The sequence below is a fragment of the Melanotaenia boesemani genome, chromosome 13, assembly GCF_017639745.1.
Source record: "Melanotaenia boesemani isolate fMelBoe1 chromosome 13, fMelBoe1.pri, whole genome shotgun sequence".
Taxonomy (NCBI): domain Eukaryota; kingdom Metazoa; phylum Chordata; class Actinopteri; order Atheriniformes; family Melanotaeniidae; genus Melanotaenia; species Melanotaenia boesemani.
In genome coordinates, this window is record NC_055694.1 from 24,241,921 (window position 1) to 24,257,881 (window position 15,961).

The 15,961-nt window shown below is 38.0% G+C and overlaps 1 protein-coding gene across 1 annotated transcript in view; it reads right to left on the reverse strand.

The window, feature by feature from the left end:
• Nucleotides 1–4,080: 4,080 nt before the first annotated feature.
• The window catches only part of tafa5l (TAFA chemokine like family member 5, like), a 46,566-nt gene continuing 34,685 nt past the window's right edge, over nucleotides 4,081–15,961 (reverse strand). The window contains exons 4-5 of the mRNA XM_042005048.1: nucleotides 8,590–8,633; nucleotides 4,081–6,231 (exon numbers count right to left, since the gene is read on the reverse strand). Coding sequence (XP_041860982.1) covers nucleotides 8,610–8,633 — 24 coding nt within the window. The 3' untranslated portion in view covers nucleotides 4,081–6,231; nucleotides 8,590–8,609. The remainder of the gene's footprint in view (nucleotides 6,232–8,589; nucleotides 8,634–15,961) is intronic.

A 15,961-nucleotide genomic window follows, 5' to 3' on the forward strand; every position in this document is an offset into this window, starting at 1 on the left:
ATAAACAAGCCAGTGGACCTGAATAAAGATCCATACGCTCATCAGGGTGAATTTCCTGCTGCGTAAATGGGTTACTGGCTGAATGTGACCCCTGACTTTTGCTTAGCATGATCCAAGAGGAGGGCCTGACATTTACAATTCACCATAAATATTTTATATGGTAGTCCCACAGTGTTTTTAGACTGGTATTTTAGACATTACAGTAAAACTGATTAATTTCTTGTAAATTGCTAAATAGAATAGATAAACTCTAAATATTAACTCTATATTTTTATATGTTAACAAGCAACTAACTTTGATGATATACAACTTAAAAGTTTTGACTTCTAAAATTGAGTTACAATACTTTCTATTAGCTTTTTAGATACAATCGGCTTCATGATGTTGTAAATAGAGACTTGCACTAAGTGCTGAGATCAACAGGTTTGTTTTATTAAGCTGGCTCTGCTAACATAATATCTTAGTTTAACATGTTTATTTTATTAATCGTTTGAGTTATCAGTTGGTAAAGTGCAGTAAAACTGCAACAGTGAATGTTGACTGGAAAAAAACATCCAACTCCTTACCAAATCAAAATTTTGCCAAATGATGGCATTAAAGAAAAAAACTCAATTTGTCCAAGATGAATCTAATTTAGCACAATGTAATCAGTCTTTTCACAAAAAAACTAAATTTTATCCTGTTAAATAAACTGAATGGAATAGCAGGGAATCACTAGTTATAGAGTTATAAAGACTCATCCTCAGAGGACGACAACATTCACTGTCATTTATCTGTTGGTCCGTCAGAAAGTTATGCAGAAACTTGACACGTGACAAAGACATAAGACATATCTATCTATCTATCTATCTATCTATCTATCTATCTATCTATCTATCTATCTATCTATCTATCTATCTATCTATCTATCTATCTATCTATCTATCTATCTATCTATCTATCTGCTTCCTAATAAGAGTTTATTTGTTGCTTTATAAAGCTGACAGTTGCATAATCCAAAGGTCGATTGTGCATTTGCTAAACAAACAAACAAACCAAATGTTTCCTGACAATAATACATACAAACATATTTTCATGGTGACTAGGCAGAGATCATTACTACAAACAGAGAAAAAGATTATAGCCTAATTCTTGTTAGCAGAGTGAAGTTTTTTTAGTGAGAGGGGAAAAACAAGGTTTATCATCAGAATAAATGCCTCCTATACCATTTTCAAAACCACTAATATTTTACATCACTGTATCGTGTGAAAAACTATGACTCTTTTGGTTAGATTTGGCTCTGGCCCCTTTCTCCTTGACTCACTAAATGAGCCAAGTGAAGGATGTTGTGCTCTTCTGCATAAATGCTCGCAGCAGAGTAGAGTTTATTAAGACCCATAAAAAACAACATTAAAATTCACGACCAAGGGAGCGTCGCCTGACCTCAGGAGAGTGATAAATTAGCTTATGTTGCTCTAGCAAAACGACCATTTTATACCTTCACCCCCACTCTCCTGCAAATGACTCCTACTGTGGAAGCACCACAGTGGGTGCCGGACTGTGATGTCTCAGGGGTGAGGGAAGGTGCTTTTAAAGTAAGCTAAAATCATTCTGCCTTTTCCTCGCAGGAAATAGCTCAATGGTGTGAATGACATTTTATTCCGCTGTATATCTGCATGTCACGTTCATTAATATGCACATAAGTGGGTGTAGCGTGATGCTTAGTTGCCCATCAATTCACCCGCAGGAAGCAGGTGTGAATTTGACATTGAATTGTTTTTGTTTTTTTTATTTCCTGCTTTAGGAGAAAACAGGGGCCAAGAACATCAAATTCAGAAATTTTAAAGAAATATCTGGGGGACTCTTAACTTCTTAGGGCTCAGTCCACTGATTCCTTTAATTCTGCTTTTTACCCACCCGGTGTGGACAGTTTTCTGCAGCCAGCTCTCCTTTGCTTATCTGGGACAAGCTGCGACTGCTGAGTGCAAACCCCTCCTCATCGTTAGTTTGAAGGACGGCTGAACAGATTTCATGAGACTGTCGCATCCCAATTTCCCACAAACATGCAGCTGTCTGAGCAGAAATTGAGGAAAGACAGAAAAACAACAACAACAAAACAACCCAGACAGACTTTTTTTTTTTACACATGTGAAGCTGTTATTTTATAAGACTATACCTTTGATGACAATTTGTTGCTTACCAAAGACCCTTGCATCACTGGGAACTCATTAGCAATATGCTAAGCTAATGGATCAGTAAATGGATTTTTATGTGGGCATAAATGCTAATTCGCTACACTGTGGCGGTGTTCAACGATGCTGTGTTTAGCAAGTCAGCTTCAGCCTCAGGGGTGTGTTTGTGTCTCATTAAGCCCAGCCAAGGATCTATTGTGGATGGGGAGGACTCAGCAGCAAGACAGAAAAAACAATGACGATGGCCTGTGGCAGTGAAACATGTGTCCATAGTACACCTGATGGTTTTCTAAAGATGTCACACAAGTGCAAATACAATTACTTTTTTAAAAAGGAAAACAAGAAGCCTGTAAGACAACAACCAATCAGATGTCAGTTATTATTGTATAGCTTGAATGTTGTTGCTATTCAGAAACAACACATAAATTGAAGCTCTTTTATAAGACATAGTGATGCTTGTGCTGTTATACCACACATATCCTCATATTATTTTAGTTTTTGATAATTAGACATGCTCCCATTGCTAAATAATAACTGCAATCACATTTTCTTATTAAAACCTGTAGGAGGAGGAGGAGGTGATTTACTATGATGCCTATAACTGTCTGTTTCCTGCATAGAGTGAAATAATGCAATACTTCCTGCCAGTTAACAAAGATTAGATGTGAATGCATTCATTTTCATTTCAAGTTTCACAATCGCTCATAATTAATTACTTGCATTCTTTATTTTGATCATAGCAGCTTCATGACAGCTCATTGCTGTTGAAAAATGGTTTTAAGATATCCAGAAGACATGTTTTACTGTCCCATTGATGACAAGAAGAAACATGCCATCGATGTACCTTTTGTTGATCCTAAGAACAGCCCACATCCAAAACCCAAAGACGAGAAGTCAGACACTGAAACGGGAAAGAAGCAGCAGCAGGGCTTCGCTGAAAGAACATCTGTGACTGAGTGGGAGTTGAGTGGGAACACTTGGCTCTGCAGCAACTGTAGAAATGACACGTCTCAGAGTTTTTACAGACAGCTTGGATATTGCTGAAGATATTGAATGTTACATTTTTACTGTTCTTACAGGAGATATTTTTACTATTCCATCTCAAGAAGCCTGTACGAAAAATTAAAGTCAGTCAGTCAATCAATGATGGTAAAGGAAAGCATCCTTATTAAGCTTTTTTAAGCTGTCTTTGAAGTGTTTGAACAAGTAACTAAGCCTGGACAAAATCCAGGAAGAATAATGAAATGATTAAAAAAATGTTCAGTTTTACACATTTCTCTCTGAAGGGTATGGTGATTTTTAGCCATCTCACTGCAGTCTTAATGTACAGTGCTGCTTTGTCAGGACCTTCGTGATTACACCGTAACATTTTCAGTTGTCTCATTGGATGGGAAGGAGGACAGGTTGAATTTGTAAACACTTTAAAACTTTCTGCATGTTCATCTGACCTGCTGTGCTGACACTACAAAACTGAAGATCTGCAGTAAAATAACTGAAATTACATTGTGAGGGTTTTGAGTTTCAAACACAAATTCATTTGTTATTTAGTCAAAATACAGTTTTAATTTTTTTAAGTGCATTTATGGCCTTTTAAAAGTTTATTTACCTAATCCCTAATTTATATATTTTTTTTTATTCAAACTGGATTCTATGAAAAAAGTTACAGAGCCATCATGAATTATTATTATTATTATTATTATAGTTTGTTTTAGTCACTGTTCTGACGTGCTTGGGAATAATTGTGCTGCTGTATGTGGGCTTTAGAAAAGCATTCACAGGCCTTAAAATTCATGGATACTCTATAGTTACCATGGGAAAACTGTCAGGTTTTAATAGATAAATGCTGACCACTTGAAAGCCAGAGGACATGAAGTTGTTAATTTGTGAGTTTTGGTGAACTATTTAATGTCACTGCCTTGATGAGTGTGATTGCAGCAGCAGCAGCATCAACAGTGCATCAAATCAAAGGGACAATTTATTCACAGCGAGTGCAAACTGAAAGAAGAGATAAATAACGCCAGTAATCGGTATTTTCTTCCTACATGGAACATAGCTGACCTGAAAAACAGACACACATGAGCACAAACATCTTTGTTTTGGGATTGACTGTGGACATACATATCTTAGCCTCCTCAGTCTCAACCTAACAAAGACAATCGCTTTATGAATGCCTAACCCTAAAACCAAGTTTTGACCCTCAAACAACCCTATAAGCATGTGAGGTCCAACATTTTGATCCCCCACAAAGCTGTTAAAAACAGAAAAAGCAATTTTACTTCCCAATATTTGGGCCTCACCAATGTTGTAAAGCAAACACACACGCACACAACCACAAAATACACTCTCTAGAGCTTCCACACACTCTAGAGGCCCACACACTTTTTATATGCTCAACTACAAACATTAAGATGGTGATGTGCAGGGTTTTTTAATACAAAGAAATGAAAGAAGAGAATAGGTACATAAACAAGAACAATTTATGAAATAAAGAAAAATGTCTGTTGCTCTGGAAAATCTACCACTATGAAAATAATGTCATTTTGATAATGCAGCAGAGAAATATTAAGTCATCTTGCAGGGTGTTGTTTGATGTGTTTTGTGCTGGGATCATGTTTTATTATAATATGTAAGCTGGACATACTATCTGGTTATCTATTTACATTATTTCATTATTATCATCTAAACCAGCAAACAGCACATGCTGCCAATAGCTGGTTGAAACACTTCATATCAAAATATAGTCAGTTTAGACAAGGATTCAGAAATACATTTAATCAGACATGAATTGAGTTTAATTACAGAATTTAACTTATGTGACATACTGTGATCTTTTCCCAGTTTCAATAATATTTTCCCCCAGTATAAATATCTCTACATACTAAAGAAAACGAACACAAAAAAGCAAAGGTAAACCAAGGATGCAAATAAGATCAAACATCTGTAAACTCCCAAATGCTTCTTTTTGCCAGATGGTGAGCTCTGGTCTGGGCATGTCCCAAAAATATACAAGAGTATGAATAATGCATTGGGTATGACTTATTTCACAGTGTATCTCTGGAATATGCACACACACTCATACATACAGAAAAAGCATACACACATATTCACACATGGACAGATGCAAACACGCACCCTGACACACACTTACGCAAACAGACCATTAAAATGAGCCAGGGGTCCACATCTGCTAATTGCTCCCGGTGGCGTGTACAAGATGTGTGAGGTTCATTGACAAAAAACTGCTTTTCTAGTCTATATTATGCACCACATAAAAAACATAAGATATAAGCTAAGTCATCCAAAATGTCCTCATTTTATTGTCAAGACCCTCATTCAAAGAGGAAAGAGTCATTTCTTTCACTTCCATGCTTCTTCACAATGGCCATCTCATGTACATATGCAGATGTTTTGGTGATATCAGCCTTTTAGAGTTAGATCCAGTCAAATAAGAGAAAGGTGTTAAAGGCTAGTATTCCATGGACTATATGGTCTGGCTCAACCTCAGTAAAGTCAAAACTCTTTAGCAGCAAACTGTCATTAAAGAAACTTGGCTGGGTTATAAGCCTGGGCGGCTACGTAGTAGTGATAGTAAAGAAGATGTAAGGGCTGACTTTTGAAAGACCTTCTCACGAGTCTAAATCAAGTCACAATGATAAAAACTAAAAAAAAAAAAAAAATCTTCAAGGAGCCTCGCCTAGAGATCAGGCTGTGGCTGACAAAAATAAAAGCACAAAAAAGACCAAGTACTTCAGTGAATCTTCCACTGGCCGCTCCGTTCAGAGTCGCTCCTTCAGGGGTTTTGCTTTACTATGACTGAATTTTGCTGTGATGAAAGTTCAGTGCTGATGGTGAAGTATGTCGCTCATCAGATTCTTCTCAGGGGTTTCAGAAGGGACTTCCGTTGTCATGACTCCAGATGGTTTTTTCTTTTTTTTTTCCTAATAATTTTTTTTTCTCATGGATGGTCAGGCTTGGTGTGATGCTCGGGAGCCTTGTTGGTGAATGGACACAAAGTTGAGGTGTAGTGACTGGCCTCAGTTCATTTTGTTAAGTTAAGAACCTGCATTGGAAGAAAGCAAGACAAAGAGAGGGATCAGATAAAAATGATGAAATGATTTTAAGAAAAGTATTTCCGACTAGTAACTTGCTTGAGATGTGTACATACTAGCTGTTGTTTAGTCTTTTCTTTTCTGCAACATTACTCCCAATTGAATACTGTTGTATTATTATATACAGTGTGAAAAATGTATTAACTTTACTAACTCTGAATGTATTTAATTAAATATTTCACATCACAAATCATATTAATCTGGTAGCCTCTCTAACAAAGTCTCCTTTTCCAACCTGCACTCATTATATCAAATTTCCTTATTATTTTACATTAAATCAGTAGAATAATCTATAAAATGTTATTGCAATAATTTCAATTTGTTGAAGAGATTATTCCTTTCCCCCCTCATGTTGCATGGAAAAGAACAAAAATAAAAAATAAAACTAAACAATCTGCAGCGCGTGAGGAAATTAAGACAGCAGGACTCTGCCTTAGGCAAATCTTGCATTGTTAATGGTATTTAATAAACTAATGAAAAATGTATTGGTGGTGTTAAAGCTTCCTCACATTTATTATAGACACTGATTTAAAAGGTAGAGCATTTTTTTAAATCAACCACTAATGAAGAAGTTCTTAGCAGCACCTTTGTTATGACTCCTCAAATATGACACCAGCTTTGTTGCTCTTTAACCATTTTTAATAATACTGTATATTTCACAAAGATGTCTGACAAAAACAAAATAACCTTTTGTGTTTTTAAGACAAAAAGAAGAGACGAAATCCTGCAGTTAACAACTTAATTAAGGCGATCACTCGAGGAAAAGCCCTGAATGATAATAGAATTCAGCCATGAATATGTTATGTGGATAAATCTATAAATGTTTATACATATATGATTCAGGCTGACAGTGGACAAACGTGACACCGCAGGACTGCCCTATAAATCATTCAGACATTTAAAATATGAGTTGGCAAATCTACACAGAATTGCACAAATTCCAAAGGCTTGCAAATAAATATTTATGACGCCCCCAATTCCCCCTTTCTCCCTGTCCTTGGTAATTGTGCGTGATTCATTTTGTTTTCTCTGTGGAGGAGGGAAAAATCAATCTTAGAATATTGGCTGGGAGACATTTAGAGCATGCAGATGCCTGTGGTCTTTGCGGAGCATAAAAGGTTCATAGATACTCAGTCAAAGTTCCAGGGAGAAGGATTCACTTTAATCTTTACTACATTTCCTTGTTTTTAGAGAACAGGAAAAAAAAACTTTCTCCAAGTGAAACTAATCTGCCAAGTGAGTACGGCTAACATGACCTAGCAACTTTTAAGAAGAGAATATTGACTTGTAGGAGTATAAGGCAGACAGCCTAACCTCAACGAGCTATTATCATGTGATATTTATATATTTATAATGCAATATTTAAAAAAAACTCCTTTTCCACATATTGCTTTTGTTGAAAACATCCTCTCAAGCATTCAGTCATGCTTTGTCTTGGAAAAAAACACCCGGTCTCTGCCTTTGATGAAACCACAGGGGAGCTTTTTAGTCTCAATTCTTACGTCTTCTAAAACTGCCAATAACTCCCCCAATTCGTCCTTTTTTCCCATACTGATACATCAAAGCAGCTACGTCCTGAGAAAGAGAGGATTCCATTGTGAGTTCTGCACCTTCTGGATGAACTTTATCTAACCTCCTCCACTCTGGAAGCTCCTGTTTTGAGTTTGGCTATATTTTTAATAGAAACACAAGGTTTGCAAGCATGGATCACTGACTGAAGAGGCCGCCTACTACTCCGATGAGGAATGCTATGATGGTTGCACTTTGACTAACAAGTTTATTCAAACCTGGGGCTGAGATTTCTATCAGGCTGTTATTTAGCCTCAAACTTACAGCTTCAATTAGGCAAACGTGAAACAGTCTGTTTATGCAGGAGCTCCTCAAATCTACTGTAAGTCTGGCCCTGGTGATAAGAAAGGAAGACTTACTGCATTTCTGAATTCTCCCAAGTGTCCGATAGAGCCAAAGGCTGTTCAGTTTATACTTCTAGTTGGAAAGCTGTTCCTGAATAAATCTGAGAATGTTTTTGAGATGGAGGTTTTGATAAATTGCTTAGGGCTTAAGAGGTTAAGCACAGGAGTGAATGTTATACTGGAAAATATGTAATGAATAGACAGTAGTGACTGATTCATTCCGGGTCTGAGCAACAATGAACCTTCAGCTCTTTGAATCTGAAATATGACTTTTTTGCTTGTGGTTTTATTTAAAGGATATTATTTCTGCTTTCTACAAGATTCAGACCATGTTCGCTTTTGTGCTGAAATGGTTTACAGTCTCTGCATTTAAATAAACGTGAAAAACGTTCATACTTGCTGTTTTCCTCTGCATCCTACGAGGGCTCCTTGGGCAAAGGCTGGAAGAGAAAAACAGAGGGTCAGAAGATGAAAAGGAGAACCAGAATTAACGTTTGTTCAACTTTCTGAGTATATTGGCATTGGATGAAAAACAGCATATGTCCATTTAAAAGCACAGATGGCACATCTTCCAATTATATCTAAGGAGATACTAAAGAAGCTGAAGGTTATTTTGTTCTCTACCAGTTTTTATGACCTCTGAGAATGCTGCCTCTCTCCTCAACCAGAAAATACAAGCGAGTAATGGCCATCTCATCATCTGCATTAACGAGTGAGGGACCTCTCTTTTCTTTGATCAATGGCACCAAAATTTTTATCACATTAGCTGTAAGGAAGGGTGATAAACTCTGTTCCACTTTGTTTCTTTGTGAGCACTTCTTAGCTCCTTACATTCATCTTAAGGAGGACACAACAACATGTAGTTTTCCCCTTGACCAGAGGAAGAAAACTGCTTTCTTGCCTTCTTAATACTGGCGAATGAGCCACTTTTGTGTAGATAATGACTCGGCTAATCATAATCAGAAAGCTAATGGTGTGTTTAGCCAATCAGAGGAGCCAAAGCGAGACGGCTGTCTGGTTAGCACATTGGCATTCCCAGCAGCCGCTGCTGCTCTCCCATTGGCTGTGCCAGGCTCTTTCTGCAGCAGCAAAGCAGACTTGGTATTCCGCTGCCCGCCCGGCCTGTCGTTCTGTGATCTGTCGCTCTGTCTGTCCTGCCGGCAGACCGGCCCCAGCGCTCTCGAAGAAAATCCAGTCCTCTGAAGAGGCGCTGATCCATCACACCTCTCCAGCAGCATGTCATCTAAATGCTAAGTACTTCCACTGCATCTTTAAATCAAAACAAGAAAAGAAATGAGCACGGGAGGCGAGTGGTTGGAAGGGATAAAAGCTTATAAGGGCACAATAGAATCTGCAGTGCAAACCCTTAGCTTTTTGATTACATTCATTTTCAGGGATGTGGGAAAGGAGAAACTGAGAGAGAGGAATGTGCACGAGGAGCCCACGGACTCTATTATGCCTTTAAATGTACAGGGGGGAAAAAGAGAAACAGTGGATGATGTTACATCCACCCCAAAGGTTTCTTCAAAGAAAATATGTTGTTTGATTTCAATCCAAAATCATCATAACTGCTCCCACAATAGGAGTCCCTCCCTCTCCCTTGTCTCCCTGTCTCAGTCTTGGCTATTGATTGGTGTGATTCTTGAAGTCAGGCAGAGTGCTGAGGCGGCAGAAGTGGCCGGGACTATTAACTGCCCCCACTAATTAAAAGGGTAACAAGGTGAGCCTGGCCCCATGGGACCAACTGTGCAAGATAGGAAGCCTGCTGTTTGCCTGCCATACACACTTGTAAACAGCACTGATCGCCTATGGTGTTTACACGACAGAAATCCAAGGACATCCAAGACATATTCATCTCCCGCTGGCACACCGGATGAGGGAGATTCTCGGATAAGGAGAGAGAGCAAGCGCTTTACTAATTACTTGTGTTGCAGTGCAATTGAAACATTTAGACCTTGTCTATGAGCTTGGGGTGCCCTCGTTTCATCATCACTTGCAAACATTGAGCACTGTGCATAAATGATAAAGTTTCACAGTTCAAATGAGGTGCACAGCATGAATCTTTGAGAGCGTGCCAGCAGAGTTTGGCAAAAAAATTAAGGGATACAATTAATTTCCCTCCTTATCATCAGCACAGCATGGTTTAGGATCAAAGTATGTTTATCATACAATAAGACTTATATTACACAAATAAAGACCATAGCCGAGGCAGAATTACAACTCTCAGAAATCTTTGTGGCTTTAAGGAAAAACAATTGCAGGTAGAGCAGACAGCTTGTTTGCCCTGTGCTCTAGGGAAGCAGCCACTCACTTTCGGTGGCACCTCAAGCTACAAAATTGTCACCAGCAGCCCACCCTGCCGTTAAGGAGACAGACACCATGCCACCACTGCAGTAAGTAAACATCTCTCCCCAGTGGTCTCTCCTAACGTGGGCTCTTGCACAGGATGTGGCTGGTTTTATCAGCTAGAGTGCTGTGGACGTCCCAGTGATTACCGGCCACAAGAGCTGCTGTTATTAGACTAACAAGCAAGGCTGAGGCTTACTGAAGACCCAGAGTGGATGCTTCACACTCGGAGTATGAGCCTGATGTACAAAAGCATCAAAGCATCAGACCTGGAGCTGTCTCCGAGGAACAAAACCAGATTAGTTACAAAGCATCTGGTCATGCTTGCTGCTTTATTTCTGGAGGGTCTGCTACAGAGAAGGCAGGCAGGGAGGCATCTGTTGTCCAGATCTGAAATCCTTTACTGAAGTAAAAACAAAATGTAGATATATATTTCAGGGTGAGTGTAGCCCATTACAAGAAAAAAAAATGTGTGGAAAAAAGTAAGTTTTAGCTTTTTAAAGATGCATTTATTGATTTTTCTTTGGTAATTTGGGGCAACAGAATTCTGTGTAAGCACAAGATTGACAAATACTGAAGTGATTGTGTCAAATGTGTTAATAAAAACTTGGGCATGGGCTACACATCAAGCAGATATGGAAGATGAGTTCTTGAACACCTATCGTGTTTCATGACCAAAATTAATGCAGATTTTTTGTTCACAGTGAGAAATAATATAAACTGACCACGTTTCAAGCCTCAATATTGATTTTAAGGAAATTAATGGGACCCAAAGGAGGTCTGGAATGGAAGGTTAAACACATTTAGATTTTTAAAACAAATCAGCATCCACTGCAAAAAGGTCAGCTGGGATATTAGATGTTTTGCTACAATGAGAACAAGAGCACTGATATTATCCTTTAAATTCAAGTATAGTCAGGAAAATGTAAGGAAGCTTGAAGCTTACTGATTATGCTGAATGGTCTTTTTTTAAGACTGCTAATCTTAACCTGCAAAATGGCTTTAATTTATAAAAGTTAAATAATGCTAATAATAAGAGCAATGAGAGCAATCTTCACAACTATGCTTTGTACTGCTATATCTGCATTGGGGTATTTCCATGGAAATCTGTTTATGCTTGTAGGGCGACTTGAATTGGACAAATTTAACATTCTGTTGGTGTTCGCTTGCTGGGATCATAATGTGGTAGCAGCACTAGGCGGTTTATTAAAAACACACAAAAAATAATCAGAATCTGCAAAAGCAGTAGAGTTTTACGATACGGTGCGTCCAGTCCATGGCAGGGCTTTCTGCATTAATTATCACAAAAACCCTGTGCTGACTTTGGCCTATGGCTCAGACAATTTCACACCAGACAAAACTCCGGAGACAAGCAGCGTGTAGAGTAAAACACAAGTGGCAGTTCAAAGCCTGGCAATGACAGAACTTCAAACAGGGGAGCGGGGTACAGTGAGCTAAAAGTGACAGCAGAAGGGGCAACAATCAGTCTGGGTTTCAGACTGATAAGAGAGGGGGGTAACATATGTCTGGTGAAGAAATTTTGACAAAAGAACTCTTTTAATAGACAGTGGCAGTACAAGAGGGAATAAAATATAAAAAAAGACAACAAACAGTGTTGCATGTTTTATTTATTTATTTATTTTTTATACCACATAAATAAATGCCAGAAGAAATGCTACAGACTGAAAATGTAATCACAAACCTTTCTGCAGCATGTCTGGACAGTAACACAACACCTGTGATAATGTATATGAAAACGTGAAATGGAATTGTAGGGTTGCGGGAGCTGTTTCTCTCTTTTGGGAACATCTCTATCAATCTAACATATTTCAATATATTTTCTGCATCGCTCAACACGCTATCTCCTCAAGACTGATGACCATGCCACAGCGTCTGACAAACAGATGAGGAGAAATCAAAGAAGCACATTTTTCTTTTCAAATTGATAAATAGAAGACCTGCAAATGAAACTGGAATAAAGAGTATATTTGCTTATCAAGCGTAACTCCTATGTACAATGTGTTTGCTTGACAGGGCCACGCATGTTGTTTGAACATCAGTCATGTTCAGAGGGTAAGCCTACGTCCAACGGCAAAGCAGCCCGGCTACAATATGTTATCCCTGAGGAACCAGAGAGAGGCTGTCAGATACAATATGACAAGACACTGTCAGTTCACAAGCAGGCATGTGTATGAAAGCCTGGAGGTGGGCCAGTGAAACATAAAAGCTGGACCTACGCTCATTTGTCTGATGCATGTATCAAAGAGAGGATGGTGGTGCATTCAAGTCATCTGATTATTAGTGAATTAAAAGAAAAAAAATGTCTTGTACATTAGTATTTATCTTGACACTCACGCTGAAAGAACCAACTTTTAATGGAGATTGCTTTTTCTGAGTAAACATACTGAAATAGATTTTAATAGTCTTGCATGATTGAACAGAATTTAATAATTTCAACTGCAAATGAGACAGAAAGTCGGCAAAACACCGAAAGACATTGTGCACGGCATGCATATCTAATATCTGAAAATCTCCTAGTCTGATTTCTCAACTAATTTTGAAGATGCAAACATTTCTCTAATGGCCTACAGTTCTGATTTCCTCGCTAATATTATCCCGCTCTAATAGAAACAAGAGCATTTATTCCACAGCCTCCTACTCGGGGCACATTTCTAATGTATGTGTCCTTCGGAGCCTTTGGTACAGGGAGTTACTATTCAAGGAACAACCTTGTTTACTTCTTTTATCATGCACTTTATTTAGGCTTAATGCATGCTGCTAGTCACAGAGCGGCAGCCTCTAATGAAAGTGATTTTAACATCATAGACCACATCTATCTAAAGAAGGCATCCCCCTGGGAATACACATCTTGTTGCACAAGATTCTGCAGGCGACAAATGCAAGAGCTGCATTGGAGCAAATAGCAGCAATTTATGTAACCTAAAAAAAGAGACTTAAATCACATAAAGATAAGTTTTAAAGTCACATTCAAAGCAAGGAAACCACAAATCAGACCAGGAGCCAAAGGAGCACAGTAGGAGTTCTGAACACAGCTTTCATTTTCAGTGATGAACTATTTAGTTTAAAATAAATGCAAAAAGGAAAAAATTACTTTCACAAACAAAATATTGGCTGCTAATGTGATCCATCACCGCCAGTAGCATTAATGCTTACCAGCATTTGCTTGTAGTTTGGCAAACTTTGCAACAATACTCAAATTTATCATGAGTTGTTGGTAATACTCTTGTAATCCAGCAGTTTTTGCAAGATAAGCATGGATAGTCTCCAGAGTAGTCAAAAATGGTAAAAACAAACAAACAACCAAACAAAAAAGAAAAGCTATAAAATGGTGCATGCTCATGCATTCACTGCTTTTGCCATGAAAGCCGTACTTTGTTGCGGACAGTTCAGCCACATAATTTGCTAAATTATGTGGCACATTACACACTTGTACAATGATCTTGATGTAAACCACCAAGCAAGTGACACCAGGGTTATAAAAACTTTAAAAATCCCACAGAGCACCATTAAATCCATCATTATAAAATACCCATGGGACAACAGATGGATATAAGCCAATGGCTAAAATCTGACACATTTAAAAAAGTGTTCATTAATGTGTATTGCTCCTATGTTTTTTTTATAAATAAAAAAAAATTATAATAAAAAAATAAAAATCATATGACAACGCAACATACCTGCTTAGATTAGGCTGCCTAACAAAACTCACAGAAGGCAAGAGAGCATTAATCAGAGAGGGAACTAACACACTAAAGGTTACCCTCAAGGAACTAGAAAGCTCCACAACAAAGGCTGGTGAATAATGTAAGTGGTAAGCTCTACAGATCTGGGCTTAAGAGAATAGCAGCCAGAAAAAAAGCCCTAGTTTACTGAGAAGTTTGCCACAAAATCATGTGGGAGACTCTCCAAAGATATGGAAGAAAATCCTCTGGTCAGATGAGACTAACATTTAACTTTTTGGTCTTCAAAGAAAACACTATATCTGGTGGAAACTATACACCTCTCACTACCAGGATAACACCATCCCATCCCATCACTGAAGCATGGTGGGGTCAGCATAATGCTTTGGGGGTTGTTTCTCATTGGCAGGGACTAACAAACTGGTCTGAATGGAGGGAACAATGGATGGTGCTAAATATAGGGAAAGTCTTGACGAATATACTAAAGTTTGGACACACGTACCCACTGGATTTAATAGGAAAGTGTGTCCAAACTTTAGACCGGTACTGTACCTGTTTCAGTCCACCAGGGATTTGAGGCTGGGTTTGAAGTTCGTTTTCCATCTGTACAATGACCCCAAGCACACTGCTAAAGAAACACTTGAGTGGATTAAAGGAAAATGTTAAAATATGTTTAAATGACCTAGTTAAAGCTCAGACTTCAATCCAACAGAGAATCATTGCCATTACTTAAAAGATTGTTCTACAACAGCAGAACCTAACTTGAAGGATCTGGAGCAGTTTTACTTTGAAAAATGGGCAAAAATCCCAGTGGCTTGATGTGCCAAGCATAGAGATACCCAGAGAGATTTGCAGTTTCTGCAAAGGTAGCCCTGCAAATTACTGATACTGTAGAGCGAAGTATAATCTAAACAAAGATCAGGCCTCACTTTTATTTTGGGTACATTAATTTATGGTGTTTATCAGGCCAATGTGTATTATTATTATTATTATTATTATTATTGCAGGGCTAATCCTACTTACATCTAAATCAAACAACACACTAAACTGTCACAATGTTAGTATTCTTATGTTAAAAGTAACATAAAACTTCAAAAATATGAATTAGGTTCTACTTCAAAATGTTAGAAGTAGAACATAATTTATATAAATGACATGTCAGGGTATTTTTGGCAGTGCACCTGAGATTGTTTATCATGACATAATCTTTTCAGTGCTTTTCCACAATAATAATAATTGAAATAATATGAGAGGAAACACATCAAAAGTTTATATCTGGTCAGATGGGGTACCAGCACAGTGGTGACCATGGCAACACGTCTTGACTGCCTGATTTTTTGTGGACACAGGCTGTTATGACTGTGATGCTATAAAGTATTACATAACAGCACAATCGAACCACATCATCTGTCCATGTCATTTTCTCACCTCTTTTATAAGAGGTGAGAATTTCTGTAACATTTGTATTGATGTGGCGGCATAAATCCAATTCTTTTTCTTTGTTGAGCACCTCTTCTTCATATTTGTTTTATGTTTGAGTCAAAACACCTTTTTTTTTTTATCTTAATTTCTCATAAAGGTACACATTTTGCTTAGCTTTATCTGTACAAATGGAGACTTTTTGTGTCATATGGCTTCCTTTCAAAAAGCCTGTAGTGTCAGCTGGTTTTGAGGTTGTTATGTTCATAGCCACACTGGCAGGACTACACACATTCCACCTG